We start from the raw sequence: 25,302 nt of genomic DNA on the forward strand, positions 1-25,302 counted from the left end.
AATAGAGTCATCCATTCAGTCAGGTAACTTCCATTCAAAATTTACACTCCTGGTGGAATTGGGGGGTGTTGATTGGTGTGTGACAATGTTTTTTTTAAATGTAATTTGTTCCTAAATTCTTAGTTGGTCCCCTTGTGTCAGTTCCGTTCCAACAGTATATACTTTCATGTGCTTGTCTGTGTTATTTGTAATAGTTTTGATACTGATATTATATTGTTGGCCAAATTCTGCCAAAAATCATAGCCAGAAAGTGTTTTAATTACATCACTGCCAACTGGCTTTAATTATCCTGCTGAGATGAATATTGTTTTGGTAAATTGTATTTTATTAATAACACAACATAATATCAAAACTGAAATATTGCACAAGACAATTATCCAGAATGATCTCCTTTAATCATCACCTTTTATTCATCATTAGAATAAAACATATCAAACACATTAGTAGAATAATGTAATGCTGTTTGCATACATCAAACATAACACTACCTGCATGCATTACACAGACAGTGTTAACAGACACTGCAACCTCCCATTCCTGCGCACAGGTACCCTGGCTCATAAACACATAGCTAATTTCCAAGCAGTTAAAGGTTCTCGTTTTTGATCACTGCTCATTTAGTCTGTGAGCCTGTGTTCCAATTGTTATTCATGTAGTCTCACACGCAGCCTTCTTAGGATATATTTGTATTATATCCTGCTGGATAAATGTCTGATCATCTAGTTGATAGTGATTGAATCACATTTAATGCTATAAATGATTAGGGTTGTTGTCATATGTGAAGTTAATCAATTTTGTAAACCGATCGCTTCAGTTTTAAGCAACCTCTTTTTTCCTGCTACAATTACATCACATTTATCCCCAAGGGAAATACTATATCAGAAGACTCCTTTAATTGGTTTCTATAGCAACGGTGACAGTTCTCTTTTCTTTTTTTTTAAGAGCATATGTGAATGAGCAATTGATCAAATGGAGTCTTAAATGTAGGTTTTTGGTAGGACTTAGTGTGATGAAATGAAATATACAAAGAATGCATTGACCTAATTTGCAATGATTTGAAATGCATTTTCTTTTTTGGCATATTCAATGTGTTCCTTTTTTATTATTTTTGAAAAACCTATTCGATCACATCATTGTTGAATTTTCGACGTTCCTTTGTTACAACATTTTGTAGGTGAGATGGAAAGTGCAAATGTCATGTGACTTGTCTTTTTATTGCTATGCTTATATATTTGGTCCAATATATAAAAACACTTAAATTGTGGTGGGATTGTCGTCCTTCCGTTGTTGTCGCCCTTCCGTCAGTTGGTCCGTTCAACAATTCCAATCATTTACTGCTTTTCTTTTTTTCAATCTATATTTTAGTCACGTTTATTAGATGTAATTACAGATACCACTTCTGATTATATAAGATCTTTACAAAGAAACCGTATCTTTATTCCAGATCACTTCAATATTTTTCTAATTCACTTGAGTATATTTTATGAAAGTTATAAAGTACTATACAACAGACACATATTGGTGTATAACTTGTGTAATGACATAAATTTAGTTAAATATCAATATTTGAAAAATAAAACACATTCATACTAGAAAATCATTAGCTACATGTTGTTCTTTTTATGATAATCATGATCTTATTCCAGTGCATAGTGATCAGTGATTATTAGCGCTAGTCCTCTCAATTTCATCCTGATAATCATAGCGCAACCAAATCAGCATTTTCTTTCACATAGATGTTCATTATCTCAGCTCCAAGCGTCATTGTATAGTATAGAATAGGGAAAAACAACACCGGCAATCTTTATTAGAAAACACTCGTATTACCCTCCCAATGTGTGTATGTGCATTTTGTAGTAGTCAGAGAATATCTGTTGGGTGTTCCAATTTCTATATAGCATCGTAATAATTTTGAACAAGGTGCAGCAGAAATACAAAGGCAATGACATGTAGCCCAATGGATTATTCTATTTAAAATCCACACTTCTCCTGTGAAAGTGATAGTAATATATTTCACAGGGGGAGTATGAATTTCACATGGAATGAACATTTTCCCATTGAACCTGAATCTTCCACACAGAAGGAATGTACATTTCAAATAGAATTGGTTAATGTGATAATACATTGCATTTCATGAGTACAAATATGATATTTAGTTCGCAATGTATAGTCGTGCGGAAGATTCTTTTCATGCTCATTCAACTGTATAGAAATGGCCTTGATGCACGTAGAACAAGAAAATAACAATAAAATAGCACCGAAATCTCTGTGTAGAAGCTACAGAATCGTAAACTGTCTCATTTGCATAACAAGGAACAACGCTAATGCCAGTAATATCATTTTAGTTGAGAGCGGATTTCTCATGTTCCATTTGAAATTCATACTCCCCCTGTAGGTTATTTTCCTAAATCTTCCACAGGAGGAGTGTGGACTTTAAATGGATCAGCCCAATGCACCCAAAAATTCTTATATTTGGTTATTTTTTACTGAATTTAACAAAGAAATCCCCCAATTTGGTTGATGATCACTTGATTGAGTACACTCTCTGTATTCAAGCTCCATCGATAGAGTGGTTATGAAACTGGTCAGCACTTCAGATATATGAAATACAGTGAAAATAAAAGAAGTTTACCTTCAAAAAGCGTTATTGTACCTCAAAATTTGCGAAAGTAGCACAATTGCTATTGAGACACAGTGTATTTTCTGAAGTGTGGTGTGTCTTTTGAAACTGAGTCCCTGTATATACTTCCATGTTGAAGTATGCAGGGCCCAGGGATGTGCCACCCAAATGGATCCATTTGTCACAACAAATCCGTAGACATGGGATAGGTTTTTACAGAAAATCCTTAGCCAAGTAGGCAGGGGTCCCTGTGTTGAAATTCATCCAAAAACTGCAAAAATGGGATAGTTTTTTTAACAGAAAATCCTCAGTCATGGTTTAATGTTTTGAAAAAATTGCTGTAAAAGAGCAAAATGTTGCGGTTTTATTTAGTAAAAATTTTACCACTAGGAATGGAGTAGGTATTTTAAAGCTCAAGCAGCACACTTTATCTAACAAATATTTTCACGTTGCCCAATTGTGTGGTTACTACCACAAGAGGGTGCTGTTTACTATCTTCAGTAGATAGCAGGCAGTTAGGGATCATAATTAGCCTGGTCTGTGTGTAGCCTTGATGCTTTAATAATGTACTGTAAATACCACTTGACTTGGAGTGTGCTGTATCATCAAGCATAATTGAACATAACTAATGCTAAGTGGGCTGCCATTGCACAGGTTATTATGAATAGTCATTAAGAAATGGTTAGCGAATGTGGTATACAGCCATTGAAAGCATCTCAGATTGAAAAATGCTTGTTAGATACTAAAGATACCAGTCTAATTTGTTTAACCAGTTGGTCCGAGTGGACACACACTTGGGTCCTAATGGGACCAGTCTTAATCAAAATGCTCAAGCCAAGCTTAAAAGCATAAGCATGCTAGCCTGTATAAAGAGAAAACTTGAAAGAAACAGATATGAAAAAAAGTATAAAAAAATACTTAAAAATGCATTCTGCATTAGGTTTTCAACTTGGGAAGGGCTTTGAGACAAACTATTAAATTAAGATACCCAAAGATGGAAAATAACCAGGGGTGTAGCCAGTTTTCTTGGTCAGGGGTGGCAAAATAAAATTTCGAGGGCACATACAAAAAAAATTGTAGTTGCATCATACATACATACATAACCAGTTTTGTTTTTTAGAGAGACTGTATATGTCTTGGAGTTTGAAAAGGCTTTACTGGGACAATGTGTGCAAAATATTTGTATTTTACACTATTTTCGCCCATGATTGGGATGAAAGGGCTTTTATATTGTGACAATATCTTGGCGTGTATCGCAATAAAAAAAAAAAATTATTTACACTATTTTGGCCCATGATCTGGTTGAATTTTGGTGGGAAATGGGATCCTTGCCCTTTTTCTTTCCCTTTGCCCTCCAGATTTCCTCTTAATTTTTTGTCAGAGGGGCACTTTTTTCTTTCATTTTTTGTCAGGGGTGGCACTCTGCCCCCTGCTGGCTACGCTACTGCAAATAACCTGTGCTTTGGGCCCGAACTGCCCATATTTTACTTTTTGAGGAATCTGTTTATAACTATTTAGTTATAATATGCCAGTAAAAACAGACTTTTTGTGGCTGAAGTGGATTAACTTTGACTGATACTTTCGAAAAAAATTTTAAGAACATTTTTTAAGATATGTTTGTAAAAATATTTCAGATTTTTGAAGCTTTCTGTGATTTTTAGGATCATGTAGCCTCTTCCAGAAAAAAAAAATATCCTGACCGACCGACCCTACTTGAGAAGTTCATCCGCTAGTAGAACAGGTTTTAAACTCCACATATAAATCACTCCTTAACCTTCTAAGCAAGAAAAATACATTGTTTTTACACCCTGTACTAGTGCATATGTACTCAAGGTTTAGAAAGTGTCTCCATGCTTACTTATTTGATGTATTCGTGATCTCATAGCACTTGCATTTGACACCCCTTGTGACACCAAGCACACTTAAGCTATCTGAGTATAAATGATAGGCAAGCTGGCTTATAACTACATTAACAAGCTTCATAATGACACATATGTGTCAAGTAGTGCAATCACCCACGTCTCGACAATCTTTCAATAGGTTACTTGCTTTTTCTGTACCTATTTCAATTGAAAGAAATTGTGTCAGATTTGTAATTTGGATTTATCCTTTTTAGAATTGGGAGAATGCAAGAATGTCAAATGTAATAATTGACAATGGAATACATAGGTACAGTTATGTTCTTCCAAGCAAAAATGCAGTATTCGCTTTGATAATTACAAGCTGATATTGTCTTTTACTTTGGCAGCAGGTCGATTCAAATATTAGGTTATATGGACAAATGAAAAAACTGTTTCTCTTGTATACTAACTTTTAATCAAATTAAATCTTACATTTTACAAGAAATTACCTAGTGCTTAGAATTGATCAGTCCTGTTATTGCTATGCACCTCTGATTGGTTAACATATAAGTCATGTATTGCGTTGATGCACACATGCTGAACCATGTTATATCATGTCATTTACACGGCTAAGAACCAATAAAATTTCAAGAACATTGCAGGAACATTCTCAAGTGTTTAAGAATTGTTGGTACTGCATTTTGTACTTGACAGTGACACATGTAGTACAGACAAAGATCTTTTAGTAAAGCTAGATGAGAGTTAGTGTACATGTTCACGTAACCACCTTCAACTCATTTGCATAATTTTGGAGGTAGCGGATCGTAATCTGATTCGTTGAACTCTAAATCAGCATACTTTTGGAGGTTTCCATATTTGGGTTTACCTAATTAATTATTAATGACCCGGACGTTGTTTACATCATGACGTTATTAGAGCTTGTCACTCGTCCGATTCGAAACACGAAAAACACAAGCACATTTCTTTCTATTAAAGCCATATTATAACATTTTCAAACAAAATAGATTAGCATTTCTTTACCATAAAATGTTAGCTTTACTGTCAGATATATCCCTTTTATTTTTGAGCGAACAACTACGGCAAAGCAAAGAAAATTGGAATTTACTACCAGCGCACATGTCGCCAATACGTACCACTCCTTCGGTCATGTTGTGGTGCGACCCTTTGTTGTGTATATCATCGTCCCGCACGCCGTGTACGTACTGTGTGTTATGAACATTGTGTATGCGTTCGACTAATAATTCCATCGTGATAATAAAGCGCTGAATCCGGCGTTTTATTCAAAATCTCTGATTTTGACAAAACTACAGCATCTAGAGTCTTGATTTTTGCAGGGTATATTGGTTTAATAAAGTACAATTTAATCGTGTAAAAAAGGAATTTTAAAAATTCAGTGAGGCGTCTTCCTCAGCAAATGTTATAATATGGCTTTAACGTTATATCGTGAAATACCACATAGCGGAGGTGTTATTTTTTATTTAAGGAAAATATTCCTGGCAATGATCCCATGTTGACAATGGCTAAATATGCTGTATTAGTTCTGGAACTTGGTCCGGCGACGGTCCACCATTTTTTTCTTCAGATTTTGAGATCATTTAGTAGACTTGCCCACCAGTCGTTTTCATTATCCTAACCACAGTTTGCACATTGAAAAGTGAACTTCGAAGTAAAAAAAAAGAAAAATTCTTTCTTGCCGTACTTTTTTGATTCATTTTTCAGCCGGGACGGTTACGTTTGCGGCCATGCATCGGTATAGGGATGACCGGTTCTTGTGTATATTAGAATTCTGTGAGTACAGATGTACCGCCTTTGATTTTGTGCACGTATAAAACGTGACAGTTGTTTGAGTCAACACGCACGATTTGATACTACACGCACTGGAGCATGTCACTGATGTTACTCTCGAGAGGAATCATTTTTATGGAATATATGTGACCCCTCGGCACAACTGAGCCCTGAAGTCGCCAATCATCATTTTTAAGATATTCAACCAAAATATTCTGCTTGAAATTAGCTTTAAAATGATGTATATCATGTCTATAGTACTTGACATTTAAGTAGTGAAAAATCAATAAAACAGTCAATAAATCCTTTGTTTCCTATTGTTTATTGTTAAGTTCGATGGAGCATATCTCAATAGTGGCACTGGCGACATCCGGGCTCAGTTGTGCCGAGGGGTCACATATGTGCTTTCTTTTTGCCAAAAAGGGGTATAATTAGTGGGATGTCAGGAGGTAGACTACACTTTGGCCTTCTCCTCATGGACTACCCTTTGGACTTCACCTTGCCCCTTTCCCCCAGTCTTTGCCTACACCGCTGCCCTCTCCCCTTGGAATGACCAGCCTGGTTATGCACCTAATGCCATGTGAATATTATTGTGCTCATTTTAATAATAAAAATATTAAAAATGTGAATGTTCATGCAATTAAACAAAGCATGGCGGCCTGGTGTTGCTTCCCAGGTGTTTCCCATTCTTAATGAAATCCTCAATGCTTGGGTTTTAATACCGAATATAATCACACTATAGTTATTAATTTTTCATTTGAATTATGTATGATGTTCCATCAAAGATTGTCTCAAAACCTACCCTAGTCTAATGCAGTTATGACCCAAGTAAGAAAGTGCAATTGATTTGTTTTGTACACATTTTGATTTTTCATTGAAATAAGTAAAAATATTTTTCAAGCTTTCCTCATTCCAGGGGGTAGGGATGGTTCAGTAAAATTTTGTAATGGGATGTGCCACATGAGACTTTTGGATGCTGACTTTCTCTATACCTACTTTTTGCTGTTTTTGCTACCCATCAATATACCAATTTTCAACAAAAATCACACAAATTTGCCCTAGTTGGGCACTTTTAAGGGCACTTTGGCCAAAATGGTCTCCACTGAAAACCCACCCATCGATATACCAAAATCGCTGAAAATGTCCCCAAAAAACCGTATACCTTCAACCAGGGTCCTCAATTTAGTGTCTTTATTCCATATAGGCATACACTCTTTTGAAACAAATTTCATTAATTTGATTTTTGGCATATTTGTAATGTTTACACATGTTCCAACTGACACCTAATTGGAACCAGGTAAATTTGGTTTGTTTTTATGAAAACAGTAATTTTATATCAGTCTTGCATAGAGCTCTGCATTTAACCGATTGAGAGTATTTTCTGTCATCTCACCTCATATATGAGGATTTAAAGTGGATAAAAAACATTCCTGACAGTTATTACTAATATTATTTTGTCATTTTTGTGAAAAATTATGCCATGAATATTGACAGAAATTGTGTAATTACCGCTTGAAAGATGCTACATTTGTCCCCTTTGATTGAAAGAAATAGTTCACACACTTTATTCAAATTGAGAGTAGTATTTATTTCATATAGAGTTTGTTGCCTCAAGAATTCAGTCAATACTTGCAAAATGTCATAGCGAAAAGTGTTATACGATACCCCAAACATTACCCTTTCAAACGTCTGTGTACTCAACGCTCCCTCAGATATCTCAATTTCCATTTTATGTGTAAATGTTATTGCTATCTGTCGCGATGCAGTGAGCATATAGCAGAGGCTCATTGTTGGTTATGTTTAGGGGTATATTCAGTTGCAACAAAACTGGACAGGAGCATAGTTTTCTCTGTAAACAAAATTGTATGTGATGTATTAAAGGCGGTATTTTTGTGCGGAAATGCTTGTGTGATGCTTTCATTATGATTGTGTGTGAAACGTCAACTCGCACAATTCACTTGGCTTTCGGATTGAATTGGGATAATTTAAGAGTAGGGATGGTAAAAGCTTTTTGTGATATTTGATATTGCATGTTGACATTTTTAATGCTTTACCTGATAGCCCCAAGTATTTAGCTGGTAATGACATACACCGCGTTAAATATTTCATCTGCAATTTATGCATCTGATGGACATTCGAGTAGAAACAGTGCTGTAAATATACTGACATTTCACAAATAATGGCGGTATTTTAAAAGAGATAAAAAAAGCAAATATTCTTCTGGCAATAAATACACCTCAAAATATTATTAGATATGTCCATAATAATTGGGCCATTCCAGTTGAAATCCATACACCCCCTATTGAAGACATGACCTTAATTTTCCTACACAGGGGGTGTAGATTTCAAATGGAGTCACCCATTCAGGTAAACCCATTTGAAATTCACACCAGGGGGTGTAGATTTCAACTGGAGTCACCCATTCAGGTAAACCCATTTGAAATTCACACTCCCTGTGCAGTAGATTAGGGCCAGTGTCTTCCACAGGGGGTGCATGGACTTCAACTGGAATAGCCCATTGAATGTGGTTAATAATATGAAATTCTTATGTGGCTGGTGCTATAAATTATGTTGAACATCAAGAAATTATCCTCTTACAGAAGTACTATGGTGGTATTAATGCTCTGTGGCATGCTGGCCATAGGTTTCAACATAAAAAATATCAAGAGCTATCGTAAGAACTACTGAACCAATACTAGGCTTGTTTGTACTCTTTTTATTGCATTTTTCATGCGGATTCCAAATATGGTCATGAAAATGTTCAATTCTGAAATATTTGGAATTAAAATAAAATTTAACTTGTCGTCTGCAGTCGACACCTGCGTGGAAAGAGTTAAAAATCGACTCCCCGAGTAAACCAAATGCAGTATGTGTAAACAAATATGAAAGCTGATGCTCTCTTTTTATTCGGTGACAGGTGTATTTCAACCAGTCTGCTTACTAAGCCAAAATGCAGTAACAACAAGTACACAACATAGCGAATACTGCGATTTTACCCGGGAGTGCAGAAATATTCATTATTGCCTCCAGGGCTTATAAACGCTGTTTGAATAATATAACTTCAAAGTTTTGGTAGATGAATAACGCATATAAAAAGAAGCTAATAATGTTCCCAAGCAAGTCCAAACACGCCATGTATAGCTGGCACATTTAATCTGATTGTCTTGCTTTCCCGCCTTATTCTTTGATATGAATTTGGAGTATTGGAATGGTTATAGGTATTAGCAGTTGAGTTATGTTGTCTATTGCACAAAGATTATTTAGGACATGCCATCAGTTGTGAAAGGTCATTTGAATTGATGGTGCCAGAGGTAACTGGTTGGAATAAATAGGGCAAACCAAATTCAATGCATTGAAATGCTGTTAAGGGATGGGGTATGAACGTTTGGACAGTATTTATTATGGGACATTAGAGCACATCAGACATATCGAATTGCATTCTGAATACGAAGAATGTCCTTCTGATATCAAATAATTTTGATTTTTGAAATTCGCAATGTAATACACATTTTATGGCAAATGATTAAAAATTGATATTTTTGATATTTAACAGTACTCAAGTAAACTTTATAAATCTGATGATAAAGTGTATGTAGGTGGGAGGTAAAGCCGACGATCAATTGAAAATTTTGACCTTTCTTATTGAAGATATAGATTTTTTTTCCAAAAACACCAAAAATAATTAGGTATTTTTGGGAAAAAAATCCAATTTTAATAATTTGTCATAAAATTTGTATTACATCGTGAATTTCAAAAAATGAAAATTATTTGATATCAGAAAGACATTCTTCGTATTCAGAATGCAATTCGGTGTGTCTGATGTGTTCTCATGTCCCACAAAAAATAATGTCAAAACGCTCATTCCAGATCCCTTAAGGCGTAATTGAATATGAATTGGTGCTCCCAGACTTAAATCATGGCAACATGAACATGATTCAAATGTTTAAATTGTCTTAATTTAATAAATACCTAAACATAACTTCATATGCAAGCATTTTCAGTCTGATTAATCAATTTTTCCTGTTATAAAACATGGTGTAAATTTAATGACGTACAAGTATATTGCAGTAATGTTTGCTATGCTATTGTGACAAATTGCAGGACATCAGTGATAACCAGGGCATGTGCTATGGCTAAAGTGGTTACCTAGGGCAGCAAAGTTTGAGGGCCACAAAATATGAAACCTTTTCAGCATATGAGAGGGCAGCAGATAAGATCCTGCTTTGGGCAGAAAAAACTGCATCCTCTTGCACCAGCCCGAGGACATATTGTTTGCACTGACTTGACCATAAAATGCATCGTAGCATCAAAGTTATCTTTAAGTCTGGCTTGCGACTTGACACTCAATTAGATATAGGCAGTCGCTCTGCTGATTAGTAATGGAAGCGACTTCACAAAAAACCCCACTATACTCCTAGCAATTGCTTAATATGATATGCCCTATAGGGTCATGCTAAACTGATTGTGACCCCAGTACCTAATCAAACCAATATGTTGAAATACTAACCTCATTGGAACACAGATCTGTGATTCATTTATATTTTTTTAAAGAAATTAGCTGTGTTTGCTAAATTTCTTTTTAGTAAGCATTTACAAGTATACCCTGCAAGTAATAAAACCAAAATCAAAAAAGATATATACTATGTAATGTTTCATTTGAAAATATCTATAGATTTATTTTTTTAAAGCTACTCCTAGAAATTTCAAATATTTGTTTGCTTTTATGAAGACCATGCATTGATGGTGCCTGTAATGATGAAACTCATTGGTCTTACACTCGCTTTATTCCATATGCTTTCCATTGTTTTTGCAATTTTATCCTGGTTTGTATCTCAATTACATAATTTGTAACATCATACTGATTATTATCTTTTCCGGATCCAGTACTAATGATATGCTGTGATTATCCCTGGACCTCTGAATGTAGTGTTATAGGTATTCACATTTGTACTTTGAAAATCAATAAACAAGACTGTAGTGCTAGTTTTCATGCCCCACCAGTGAATATTATCCTAATCATACCCAGGACAAATTGCATAAAGTCCGATTCTTACTCCACTTCGCAGCGCGATGCGATGCTATAAAAACTGAAATATGAGCCAGGTTTTTACGAGAACGGCAGTGACAATTCTCATTGCGTGGTGGAAATTTCGGTTCTTGATGGAGTTGGATTTTGTTCAACTTTATAGCATCGCGCTGCGATATCGCAGCCATACACGCTTGTCATTGGCTGCTGGAAAATCAAGGTCGGCAGAATGACCTTAAAAGAAGATGTAGACCCCACATGCTTTTAAAACATAGCAACATCGCATCTCGCTGCGATGTGGAGTAAGAATCGGACTTAAGGTGTGACTGGAACAGATAATAGATCAGGTTTGGTCTCAATTACTGCCAGCAACTCAACAGTTCATGATATTCAATGAAAATATACCAGCAAACTGTAAAAAGGATGTAAGTGCATGATAAGAACAAAGCACTTACAACATTTTTGTATGCACCTGTCCATACATAGTTCTCTGGGTTGGAAATTATCATAAAACACATATATTTTGACTATAAACAGGCAATGCAGGATAAGGGAGGTGTCAAGAGCCTTTGATAAGAGATGACTGAATCTCAGTGCACGGAGAAACAATGCTAGGAAAACATGCTATGTTGCTGGAGTATAATTTATTCATTTTGATACCGGAGGAAAAATTGATTCGGAAAATGGGTCAAATTGTAAGGTCATCATCAGGAGTCCCTTTGGCATTTGATTTAATTTACCATAATTGGTCAAGTTGGTTGATGAATTTTTTGCGGGTTTTTTGTTCGTTTTATTGTTTATATCTCCACTAATTTGTAATTTAGTTGTAAAGTGTATACTATAATTCCATTTGCAGAGAAGATTGTGAGAGAGGATCTGTCGAGGGTTTTTAGAGAGGATCTCTTGAGGGTTTTGAGAGAGGCTCTCAAGGGTTTTGAGAGAGGTTCTCTCAAGAATTTTGAAGGTGGGCAGCACCTCACAAATTTATGATATGCAGATGACACCACCCTTCTGGAACAATCAATGTGGAGAGTGAGAAGAGAAGACTACTGTTGAACCAAAAAGAGAAAAGATTATGCTAGTCCATGATGGGGAAAGCCTCATAATTGATGGAAATATCATTGAGGCTTCCTTGACTCCTTCTATTCTGGCTCCATCGTCAATAACATGGGATATTGTACCCAAGAAATGAAATGTAGGCTCTGTATTGCCCAAAACGTCCAAAAGATGTCTAAGTCTGGAGAAGCAGAACCCCAACATCACTCAAAATCCTCCTTCTGATACATGGTTGAGAAAAGCAACAGAAAGACAGTGGATGCCTGTGAGAGAGAGAGAGAGAGAGAGAGATGGTGCTACCGAAAGATTCTAAGGGTTGCATGGACTGATCACAGAACAAATGACTGGGTGCTAGAGATGGCATGTGATAGAACTGACAATACTGAGCTATTGTTGGAAAATTCACTTTTTTGGTCATATTAGTTATTACAAGACACATTTGCTTCTAGAAAGACAGTATCACAAAGGATGGTTGAAGGCTGAAGAATAAGAGGCAGACCAGCAACAGGATGGATAGATGACATCAAAGAATGAACTGATATGAACACAGATGCCTTCAGACTTGCCAAAGACCAAGGATGATGGACAGCTCTCATTCAAACCACACCAGTGCTAGTTAGCGCTATGTAACTACAGAGAGAGGGAGAGAGAGAGAGATGAGTTGGGCAGTTTTCCAACTCCAACTGAATGATAGCTTTAAACATACTCCAATGGTAGTGGTTTTCACTTTTATGTCAACTAGAATAGTTAGCTGAAAGAAACCACCACATCGATGATGAAGACATGCCCCTAAAAGGCAATTGGGTAGTCACGTATCTATACTTCAACTAGTAATGTATAACAATTACTTGGTTTTTGTTGCGCCAATAAAGTCCTAATTTTTATTTGTGTAATTTCATAAAAGCGTGTATCAGGCATCATGCAAAGTATGAGATGCATGGCACATTTCTCCATACATGAGCAACATACAAGCATACCAAACGTGCCTTCTCCATGTTGGTTTAAACTTTGGTTCACGTCTTACAGATTTAGCTAATGAATGACGGTACTTGTGCACTATTAATAACCTTAGTCAAACATTACCATGTTGTCCTTTTCATGCCTAATGCTACAAGAATATGTGACTGCATGCTTTGTTAAACATTATAACGCATTAAGCAATGAAGGCAGACTTATTACATGATCAGGTAACTATGCACGTCATATATTATTAGGGCTTATTTCAATAAAGCGAAGGTTGTAGGCAGAAGGGTCAAATTACATAGTAAACGCTATTGCTTGTTTGTGGCAAATTGGATCTACGACACTATTATAAATAAATTTTGGATTTATAAAAATGGGAGCGCAAAAAAAAGTGCAGTGATTTATAGTGCGCTATTCACAGGCACAACGCGTAGACTAAAGCCATGATTTCTCTGTGATACGGAAAAACTGACAAATTCACAGAATTTATTTGCAATGTTTTATGAAACAATCAAATTATCAAATTGATTTGTTTATCATGAAGGAATTAGGCCAAATATTTTGTACCAAACCTGGGGAAATCATTGTGTGCAATGCATCTTCAGTTTATTTTGCCTATTATTAGAAGTGATCTTATCATCAGTAGTGGCACCAGAATGTTTGCAAGGAGGAAAGTAAATTTCTTGAGGGGGAAGGGAAAAAAACCTGAAAATTTATCTAGAATTGACAATATTTTGCCCCAAAGTGCAAATTTTGCTCATTTCTGGTTTTCAATAAGTAAGCTGGGTGGGACAGGAGGAAGACTGGATGCCTTGCACCCCCTGATGCTTACAGCTTATCATGCATACTAATTGATCAATTTGTGGACAAATGAGACCATTTTTAACAGAAAATATATTAATATGTCCCTTTAAATCTGAGTTCATTGACTGCACCGATGACAAGATAACGTATATTTAGCCTTTACATGTATGAATAATGATTTAATATAATTATGACAGCATCTATTATGCATACAGTTTCTCACTTTCTGTTCACTTTCTTAGTAATTAGAAATATCATATTTTGTAGTCATATTGCCTCAAGATGTCAGATGATGCACCACCAGCCAAAACAGTCTCATAACCATTGCACTGTTCATTGACATACATTCATTAACCACAGAACAAAATTTGACCTCAAGTTATGGAGTATGAGTTTTTGTACCCAACACATACAAAGGTCATTCTGTGATTGTACAAACAGATTTGGGGAATGAACTGTGTCCTGATAGATGAGGTTGTTTGCGGTGCTGATGGTGGTTTTAAGTAAACAGGGATGTTGAGGAGGAAGTCATCTTGAATGCCTTAGAGTCATGGCACACTGTGACTTAAAAACAATTGGGAAATATGAAACAACAATGATAATATATGCTCCTTGATGATGATGATGAAATCTATACCACCCTCTAGGATTTCCCTTTCTAGTCTTGTACGGAGAAAAAAAATAGAATGTTTTCATTTATCATCTGACAAATTTTTAATGATCATTAACTTACTTTAAAAGAAATTGGCCTGTTTCCACAATGTATATAACCCTGAGGGAGGGGCCAGGTATTTGCTGTAAAGGGGGATATATGTGCCTCCAATGGGTAGAAAAGTTGGCACAAGAGTAGAACTAGCCCCGTTCACAAACCTTAACGCCTCTCAAACAGCGAGCAAAGCGAGCAGCGAGCACTTTGGAAAACCTTTAGATTATCATAGGTATCAGAGTACAGCCCAGAAGCCTGTGCTAGCACAGAAGTTATTTTTGCACTGATAGATCATACAGGACAGTCAACTTTGAAGCCCTATTTCACCCTTTTGAAGTACTCCATGGTAATCACTCAGTGAAGGTGGATAGGAATAAGTTCCTTCAACTGTATTACACATCTTTTTCCAAGTCAAGCATTTGAAATTGTTTATTTTTCTTTTAAATGTTAACAGTTGTAAAAGATAATGGCTATGTCACAATCAGATGCACTTGACCATATACAACTGTTTCTAAAAAATGTGTTTTAACTCATTCTAACATATATTTTTTTGCTTCTCTTCTTTTATCATATCCAGTAAGTTCTACTGTCCCTATGGTGCCTATGGACAAAGCAAACTGGCTGTGACTCTTGGTACATATGAACTTGACAGAAGATTACGTGATGCAGAGTTTCCGATAACAGTGAACTGTCTCCATCCAGGTCTTGCCGATACCAATCTATTTCGTCACTTATCTCCTGTGCTACAACCAGTAAAAAACCTCTGTGCATGGCTTGGATTCATGTGGGTAAGAATTTACTTGTAGTCATCGCTGATCAGAGAAAATATTTTAATTTTCCCATAATGCCTTTCTCCCATTTTAATTTTCTGCACTGATTTCCTATCTAGTGCAACATGGGTCACTAGTGACAAAATCTACCTCAATGAACAGAGTACATCCAGATCTTGAAAAATATTTTTATTTCTTGACTATCAACCTATATTTAGCCTGTCTATTCTCAAAATGAAAACATAGAAACATGATGTACAAAGTAATGGGAAAGTCATTTGATGAAATGAGGGGATGTATCATGTTGCAAAGGATTCTGGGAAGGGTAAGATATCTTCCCTGATGGCTGGCCATTCTGTGGTTCATGTGCACTTTTTTGTCAGGTGTGTTCCCCCAGGTAAAATAGGGCTTTGAAATAAAACCCGAGTTTATATACGTAATCCAGGTTTATATATAGTAAGTAAGATGCCTCAAAGGAAGATGTGCATGGCATTGTAAGCTGTCAATTTAAACAACTTTCCTGTTTCTTTTGTTCTTTCTATTTTATACTTTTCATAGGATAGCATCTAATTTGATCCTGGGAATAAAGTGTGTGTAGAGTTGAGAATTTTGATTTGAATAGTTCCTTTAAAAACAAAAAGGGCATTCCACCTCCCTAAAACTGGGACTTTGTGAGATTAACATATTACTGAAAATTCCTTTATTTTGGGCAGAATTGCAACATTTTTGGCAATTTTTATTTTTTATTTTAATTTTTGCTTTGTAACTAAAAATGATTTTATATCATATTTAATGAAATTGAGATATTCCAGTTGAAATCCATACACCCCTATGGAAGACATGACCTTAATCTCCTGCACAGGAATGTGAATTTGTGAAAAAAAAATCATTAGTACACATAATCATGCAGCCATATTCAGACACATTATAAAAGTTTTTAAAGGTCATAAGAAAGTTTCCCTTCCTTGTAGGCATTGAAGTACCATGTTTCTGTGTTATATTGTCTGATAACATTTGGCAACTAAAGTAACTTAGTGTACAGCTTAATGCCTTGTGGCTAACCTGACAGCATGAAAGAAAACAGCTAATATAGATTTTGATGGATGTTCAAATAATATGCCATTAATACTACCGTCACAGATGAGCAAAGTAAACTTATGTATGAAAAGAGATGTCCAATGTCAATATCAGATTCAATTTTAATTAACAAAGTGTCAAATCTGTAGAATATATTGACAAGCTGTTTTTGTGTGCATGTCTACCGATTCATAAGATGACAGTGAGCTTGTTATTGACGATTTATAAAACCTCTCTAGGCTTAATATAATATCCATAATACCAGAAATATTACTTATTATTATATTGTAACAGTATCAAAGCATATTAGTTGCCATTAAGGGGGCATTTCAGGATTTTAGCATCCTCATTTTAGGGTATGTTTTAGTTGATTCGGACACGTAATTTGCGGCAAGTTACGCAAAATTTCATGTTTCATAGAAGCTTATAGAGCCCCATAGGCCACTGTGTTGTAATTCCCATCAGACAGACAATGCAAATAGGATGATATCTTTGTAAAAACGACGGAATCTGCAAGAAAGATTTATACAAACATTATGTATTCCTAGGTTTTTGACGGTATAGATTTGTTTTTGAGGTAAGTGGAGGTGAAGTTTTGGATCACAAGGTGCCCTTTAAATATGGTGCATTTACTGGCAAAAATGTGGATACAGGGTATCCCAGAATTAGAGAATAAACGATAGGAATTGTTATTTTGCCTATCCTCTATCGTGTGATGAGCGACAGGCAGGTCCAATATTTTGAGTAGTGGATGCCGGGCGCAGCCGTATCCACTACGATAAAAATATTGGACCTGCCTGTCGTCTATCATAGGTAGAGGATAGGCAAAATAAAAATTCCTATCGTTTATTCTCATTCTTAGTCAGTTAAATATTATTTTAATCACTGTTAACAAATTTTTTAAGCAAAAACTAAGTTACCGTCATAAAAACTCCCCTCATTATAAAATGAACGAAACTTGTTTACAACTTCACGTATTCTTTTGCGCGTACTGCTACCGCGTCGCGTATTCCGCACTAGTCTCACGCATCCAGCGCGATACATACGCCAAGCACCTCTACACGCGTGTTACGCATTATCAAGACGCATGATGACGTGGAATGCGTCACGGCCTGATAGACGGCACCGAAATCATGCGATTGTCCAATCAGAAATGTTTCTACGAACTAGACCACTCCCACTGACTAAGAATAATATGTAATCATCTGTACGAGTTTCGTAGTATTTTGAAGTGGTACATGACCACAGACATGATGAAGGCACCAAATTTGCACAACACTCTCTGTGTTTGCTTTAATCATAAATTTCACAAATTATACATTGAAATTCAGCATAGGTAGTGAGAAACACGGGTGTTTGTGAAAAGGTTACAGTGTATTTATGGGTACTTATCAAATTGAGACACCCTGTATTATCAAAGTGCCTGCTAAAAGGAAAGCATTCCTTCTGGAAGTCTTGTATGCATTTCATGAATTGATTGAAATTCAAGATTATAAAAAAAAAGGGAAGGTTTTATTTCAAACTCTAATGGTGACCCGCAGGTCAAATTACTAGAATTGTACATTAAACACAACTAAACAGACACAATGCAATTTGCAGGCAGCAGCTTAATCAGCGCCAATATTGCAACATTGAAACAATAAACTATACAAACATCCAATCCAACCCAACCCCCATCCCCCAGTAGGCAATGAGGATAAAGTGCCTTGCCCAAGGACACAACACGTTGGCACGAGCGGGGCTCGAACTTACAACCTATGTATTATGAGTCGAGCGCCTTATCCACTCGGCCACACGTGCTCCCTATCTTTCCCATGCATGTTTTATGCGACAACTTTGATTGTTATTTTCATTTACTATAGTCATTCTATTCACTAGAATGAAAATAAATCCTTTCAAATGTGCTTTTGTTTGCTTTGGAATTTAGTGATATGGTCCCTAAAATTGAACAAAAACCATTTCAAATTTATATTGCTGATAATTTGGTCTATTTCATTTCAATCCACCCCACGTCTATCTCAATTTCATTTTCACCATATGATTAGTGGGCTGTTCCAGATGAAATATATACACCCTGTATGGAAGACATGACCTTAATCTCCCACACAGGGAGTGTGAATTTCAAATTGAGTCACCCATTCATGTAGCCCCATTTGAAATTCACACTCCCTGTGTGGGTGATTAAGGTCATGTCTTCCATAGCAGGTGTTGGAATTTTAACTGCAATAGCCCAATATATTTTCACCATCCAAGTTCAAACTAACCTTCACCTCCAACACTTGTCATGGTGCATTATTTATGCTGTTTGATCAAAATGGGCAAAAGATGCTTTAAAATCTCAATTTATCGCAGCCAGCCTCCAGAGGAGGGAGAAGCTGTTCTCCTTTCCCCTTGGCAATGCCACTGAAGCACACTGATTCAAAACACCTGTCTCCCAATCACAAGGCAGTATCTGTGTTGTAACTTGTTCTTTCATACTGTATTTTGGCTTGGGAGGTCAGGTGAGTTTCCCCTGCATGTCCTTGCATTACTGTAATTGCTTTACAAAGGAACTCTATAGTTTTGTTAAAATAAAATGTCACTAGATATAAATGCTATTTTAGATATATTATCAAGCCTGCATAGTTTCACTATTCATAATCAATTAATGTGTAAATATAGTACTGAATGCTGCTGTTTATTCACCAAAACATGCCATAATAGATGCGTATATACCTTGCATGCCCATAATCAATTCAATTTTTGATGAGATAATATCTGAAACACTATAGCTATTAGAGTTGGCTCTCCTATATTTAGTATAATAAGCTTGATTGAACCAAGATGCCAACGCCAATTAGATAGTTTGGCGAAATAATTTGCAGAGTTTGTGCAAATATGTGACACGATCAAGGGAAATGAGTCGGATGTCGCTAATATTGATTTTGAGATATTGGCAAAGAAAGTGTTAAAATTCTTTTGTTTTCTATTGTTTTCAGCGATTGATAAATTGACGTAACTTCACAAAGAAAAGTCGTATCAACATGGGGTTTTCAGTTTCTGAAAGCTCTAAATGTCCTCTTTAGAAACATGTGAGAAACTTATTTTTCAGGGCCGACATGTGACTCATTCCCCTTGATCATGTCACATATGAGCATCAGTTATTTACATACTGCTGAAACTAATTATGGTGTATAAGACTTCCAAGGACAGAACGTGCGAGATGATAATGAAGATGCAGTCGTCACTTAGAATTGGTAATTACTTCTGATGCCAGATTCATTCATTCATAAAAGGTTTATGAAGAAAATATCTTCACAGTATGAATTCTGGATTGCAACAATTTTACATTTAAATTACAAACAAATATAAAACCAATTAGATAAACAAACTTATAGACACGCACACAAAATTACATTGGTATTGATGAAGTAGCTATCTTCTGCTGATATTGGTATTGATGAAGTAGTATTCTTCTGCTGATATTGGTATTGATGAAGTAGCATTCATCTGCTTATATTGATATTGATGAAGTAGCTATATATTGCTGATATAGGTATTGGTGAAGTTGCTATATATTGCCGATATTGGTTTTAATGAAGTAGCTATCTACTGCTGATATGCGTATTGATAAAGCAGCCATCTTCTGCTGATATTGGTATTGATGAAGTAGCTATCTACTGCCGATATAGGTTTTAATGAAGTAGCTATCTACTGCTGATATGGGTATTGATGAAGTAGCTATCTACTGCTGATATGGGTATTGATAAAGTAGCTATCTTCTGCTGATATTGGTATTGATGAAGTAGCTATCTATTGCTGATATAGGTTTTAATGAAGTAGCTATCTACTGCTGATATGGGTATTGATGAAGTAACTATCTACTGCTGATATTGGAATTGATGAAGTAGCTATTCTCTGTTGATATTGGCTTTGATGAACTATCTGCAGCTCATAGTTATTGACGAAGTAGCTATCTTCTGCTGATATTGGTATTGATGAAGTAGTTATATTCTGCTGACATTGGGATTGATGAAGTAGCTCTCCTCTACTGATGAAGTAGCTGCTGATAATGGTATTGTTGAAGTAGTTATCTTCTGCTGATATTGGTATTGATGAAGTAGCTATCTTCTGCTAATATGGGTATTGATGAAGTAACTATCTACTGCTGATATTGGAATTGATGAGGCAGCTATCTTCTGCTGATATTGGTATTGATGAAGTAGCTATCTACTGCTGATATTGGTGTTGATGAAGTAGCTATCTTCTGCTGCTTTTGGTATTGATGAAATAGCTATCTTCTGCTGATATTGGTATTGATGAAGTAGCTATCTACTGTTGATATTGGTATTGATGAGGTAGCTATCTACTGCTGATATTGGTATTGAAGATGTAGATATCTATTGCTGATATTGGTATTGATGAAGTAACTATCTTCTGTTGATATTGGTATTGATGAAGTAGCTAACATCTGCTGATATTGCTATTGATGAAGTAGCTATCTTCTGCAGATACCGTAAAACCTCGTCTACAAGCATATAGAATATTTCTGATGAAAGTAAATTAATCCAGGTGCCATTATGGAATTTGAGCAAATAAATTACAGATCCAAGCATATACAAACAAGTATTATTGTAAGAGTAATCTATTGTATTGGCATATTTACGCATGTATCGTATGAATCTAGCTTTCATCAAAAAACCTATATATGGTTGTAGGCGAGGTTTTACGGTATTGGTATTGATGAAGTAGCTATCTACTCCTGATAGTGGTATTGATGAAGTAGCTATCTTCTGCTGATATTGGTATTGATGAAGTAGCTATCTTCTGCTGATATTGGTATTGATGAAGTAGCTATCTTCTGCTGATATTGGTATTGATGAAGTAGCTATCTACTGCTGATATTGGTATTGATGAAGTAGCTATCTTCTGCTGATATTGGTATTGATGAAGTAGCTATCTTCTGCTGATATTGGTATTGATGAAGTAGCTATATACTGCTGATATTGGTATTGATGAAGTGGCTATCTTCTGCTGATATTGGTATTGATGAAGTAGCTATCTACTGATGATATTGGTATTGATGAAGTAGCTATCTTCTGCTGATATTGGTATTGATGAAGTAGCTATCTATTGTTGATATTGGTATTGATGAAGTAGCTATCTACAGCTGATATTGGTATTGATGAAGTAGCTATCTACTGATATTGGTATTGATGAAGTAGCTATCGTCTGCTGATGAAGTAGCCACCTTCTGCTGATATTGGTATTGATGAAGTAGCTATCTTCTGCTGACATTGGTATTGATGAGGTAGCTATCTTCTGCTGATATTGGTATTGATGAAGTAGCTATCTACTGCTGATATTGGTATTGATGAAGTAGCTATCTTCTGCTGATATTGGTATTGATGAAGTAGCTATCTTCTGCTGATATTGGTATTGATGAAGTAGCTATATACTGCTGATATTGGTATTGATGAAGTAGCTATCTTCTGCTGATATTGGTATTGATGAAGTAGCTATCTACTGATGATATTGGTATTGATGAAGTAGCTATCTTCTGCTGATATTGGTATGATGAAGTAGCTATCTATTGCTGATATTGGTATTGATGAAGTAGCTATCTACAGCTGATATTGGTATTGATGAAGTAGCTATCTACTGATATTGGTATTGATGAAGTAGCTATCGTCTGCTGATGACGTAGCCACCTTCTGCTGATATTGGTATTGATGAAGTAGCTATCTTCTGCTGACATTGGTATTGATGAGGTAGCTATCTTCTGCTGATATTGGTATTGATGAAGTAGCTATCTTCTGCTGATATTGGTGTTGATGAAGTAGCTATCTTCTGCTGCTTTTGGTATTGATGAAATAGCTATCTTCTGCTGATATTGGTATTGATGAAGTAGCTATCTACTGTTGATATTGGTATTGATGAGGTAGCTATCTACTGCTGATATTGGTATTGAAGAAGTAGCTATCTTTTGCTGATATTGGTATTGATGAAGTAACTATCTTCTGCTGATATTGGTATTGATGAAGTAGCTAACATCTGCTGATATTGCTATTGATGAAGTAGCTATCTTCTGCAGATACCGTAAAACCTCGTCTACAAGCATATAGAATATTTCTGATGAAAGTAAATTAATCCAGGTGCCATTATGGAATTTGAGCAAATAAATTACAGATCCAAGCATATACAAACAAGTATTATTGTAAGAGTAATCTATTGTATTGGCATATTTACGCATGTATCGTATGAATCTAGCTTTCATCAAAAAACCTATATATGGTTGTAGGCGAGGTTTTATGGTATTGGTATTGATGAAGTAGCTATCTACTGCTGATAGTGGTATTGATGAAGTAGCTATCTTCTGCTGATATTGGTATTGATGAAGTAGCTATCTTCTGCTGATATTGGTATTGATGAAGTAGCTATCTTCTGCTGATATTGGTATTGATGAAGTAGCTATCTACTGCTGATATTGGTATTGATGAAGTAGCTATCTTCTGCTGATATTGGTATTGATGAAGTAGCTATCTTCTGCTGATATTGGTATTGATGAAGTAGCTATATACTGCTGATATTGGTATTGATGAAGTAGCTATCTTCTGCTGATATTGGTATTGATGAAGTAGCTATCTACTGATGATATTGGTATTGATGAAGTAGCTATCTTCTGCTGATATTGGTATTGATGAAGTAGCTATCTATTGCTGATATTGGTATTGATGAAGTAGCTATCTACAGCTGATATTGGTATTGATGAAGTAGCTATCTACTGATATTGGTATTGATGAAGTAGCTATCGTCTGCTGATGAAGTAGCCACCTTCTGCTGATATTGGTATTGATGAAGTAGCTATCTTCTGCTGACATTGGTATTGATGAGGTAGCTATCTTCTGCTGATATTGGTATTGATGAAGTAGCTATCTACTGCTGATATTGGTATTGATGAAGTAGCTATCTTCTGCTGATATTGGTATTGATGAAGTAGCTATCTTCTGCTGATATTGGTATTGATGAAGTAGCTATATACTGCTGATATTGGTATTGATGAAGTAGCTATCTTCTGCTGATATTGGTATTGATGAAGTAGCTATCTACTGATGATATTGGTATTGATGAAGTAGCTATCTTCTGCTGATATTGGTATTGATGAAGTAGCTATCTATTGCTGATATTGGTATTGATGAAGTAGCTATCTACAGCTGATATTGGTATTGATGAAGTAGTTATCTACTGATATTGGTATTGATGAAGTAGCTATCGTCTGCTGATGACGTAGCCACCTTCTGCTGATATTGGTATTGATGAAGTAGCTATCTTCTGCTGACATTGGTATTGATGAGGTAGCTATCTTCTGCTGATATTGGTATTGATGAAGTAGCTATCTACTGCTGATATTGGTATTGATGAAGTAGCTATATACTGCTGATATTGGTATTGATGAAGTAGCTATCTTCTGCTGATATGGTATTGATGAAGTAGCTATCTTCTGCTGATATTGGTATTGATGAAGTAGCTATATACTGCTGATATTGGTATTGATGGAGTAGTTATCTACTGCTGATATTGGTATTGATGAAGTAGCTATCTTCTGCTGATATTGGTATTGACGAAGTAGCTATATACTGCTGATATTGGTATTGATGAAGTAGCTATCTTCTGCTGATATTGGTATTGATGAAGTAGCTATCTACTGATGATATTGGTATTGATGAAGTAGCTATCTTCTGCTGATATTGGTATCAATGAAGTACCTATCTTCTGCTGCCATTGGTATTGATGAAGTAGCTATCTTCTGCTGATATTGGTATTGATGAAGTAGCTATCTACTGCTGATATTGGTATTGATGAAGTAGCTATCTTTTGCTGATATTGGTATTGATGAAGTAGCTATCTACTGCTGATATTGGTATTGATGAAGTAGCTATCTTCTGCTGCCATTGGTATTGATGAAGTAGCTATCTACTGCTGATATTGATATTGATGAAGTAGCTATCTTCTGCTGCCATTGGTATTGATGAAGTAGCTATCTTCTGCTGATATTGGTATTGATGAAGTAGCTATCTTCTGCTGATATTGGTATTGATGAAGTAGCTATCTACTGCTGATATTGGTATTGATGAAGTAGCTATCTACTGCTGATATGGGTATTGATGAAGTAGCTATCTTCTGCTGATATTGGTATTGATGAAGTAGCTATCTACTGATGATATTGGTATTGATGAAGTAGCTATCTTCTGCTGATATTGGTATCAATGAAGTACCTATCTTCTGCTGCCATTGGTATTGATGAAGTAGCTATCTTCTGCTGATATTGGTATTGATAAAGTAGCTATCTTCTGCTGCCATTGGTATTGATGAAGTAGCTATCTTCTGCTGATATTGGTATTGATGAAGTAGCTATCTTCTGCTGCCATTGGTATTGATGAAGTAGCTATCTTCTGCTGCCATTGGTATTGATGAAGTAGCTAACTTCTGCTGATATGGGTATTGATGAAGTAGCTATCTTCTGCTGATATTGGTATTGATGAAGTAGCTATATACTGCTGATATTGGTATTGATGAAGTAGCTATCTTCTGCTGATATTGGTATTGATGAAGTAGCTATCTTCTGCTGATATTGGTATTGATGAAGTAGCTAT

The 25,302-nt window shown here is 35.8% G+C and overlaps 1 protein-coding gene across 1 annotated transcript in view; it reads left to right on the plus strand.

Moving 5' to 3' along the window:
- The window catches only part of LOC140160316 (polyprenol dehydrogenase-like), a 248,165-nt gene that overhangs the window by 218,266 nt on the left and 4,597 nt on the right, over positions 1–25,302 (plus strand). Inside the window, exon 5 of the mRNA XM_072183581.1 lies at positions 15,400–15,610. Coding sequence (XP_072039682.1) covers positions 15,400–15,610 — 211 coding nt within the window. The remainder of the gene's footprint in view (positions 1–15,399; positions 15,611–25,302) is intronic.

Source organism: Amphiura filiformis, chromosome 9, assembly GCF_039555335.1.
Source record: "Amphiura filiformis chromosome 9, Afil_fr2py, whole genome shotgun sequence".
NCBI lineage: Eukaryota > Metazoa > Echinodermata > Ophiuroidea > Amphilepidida > Amphiuridae > Amphiura > Amphiura filiformis.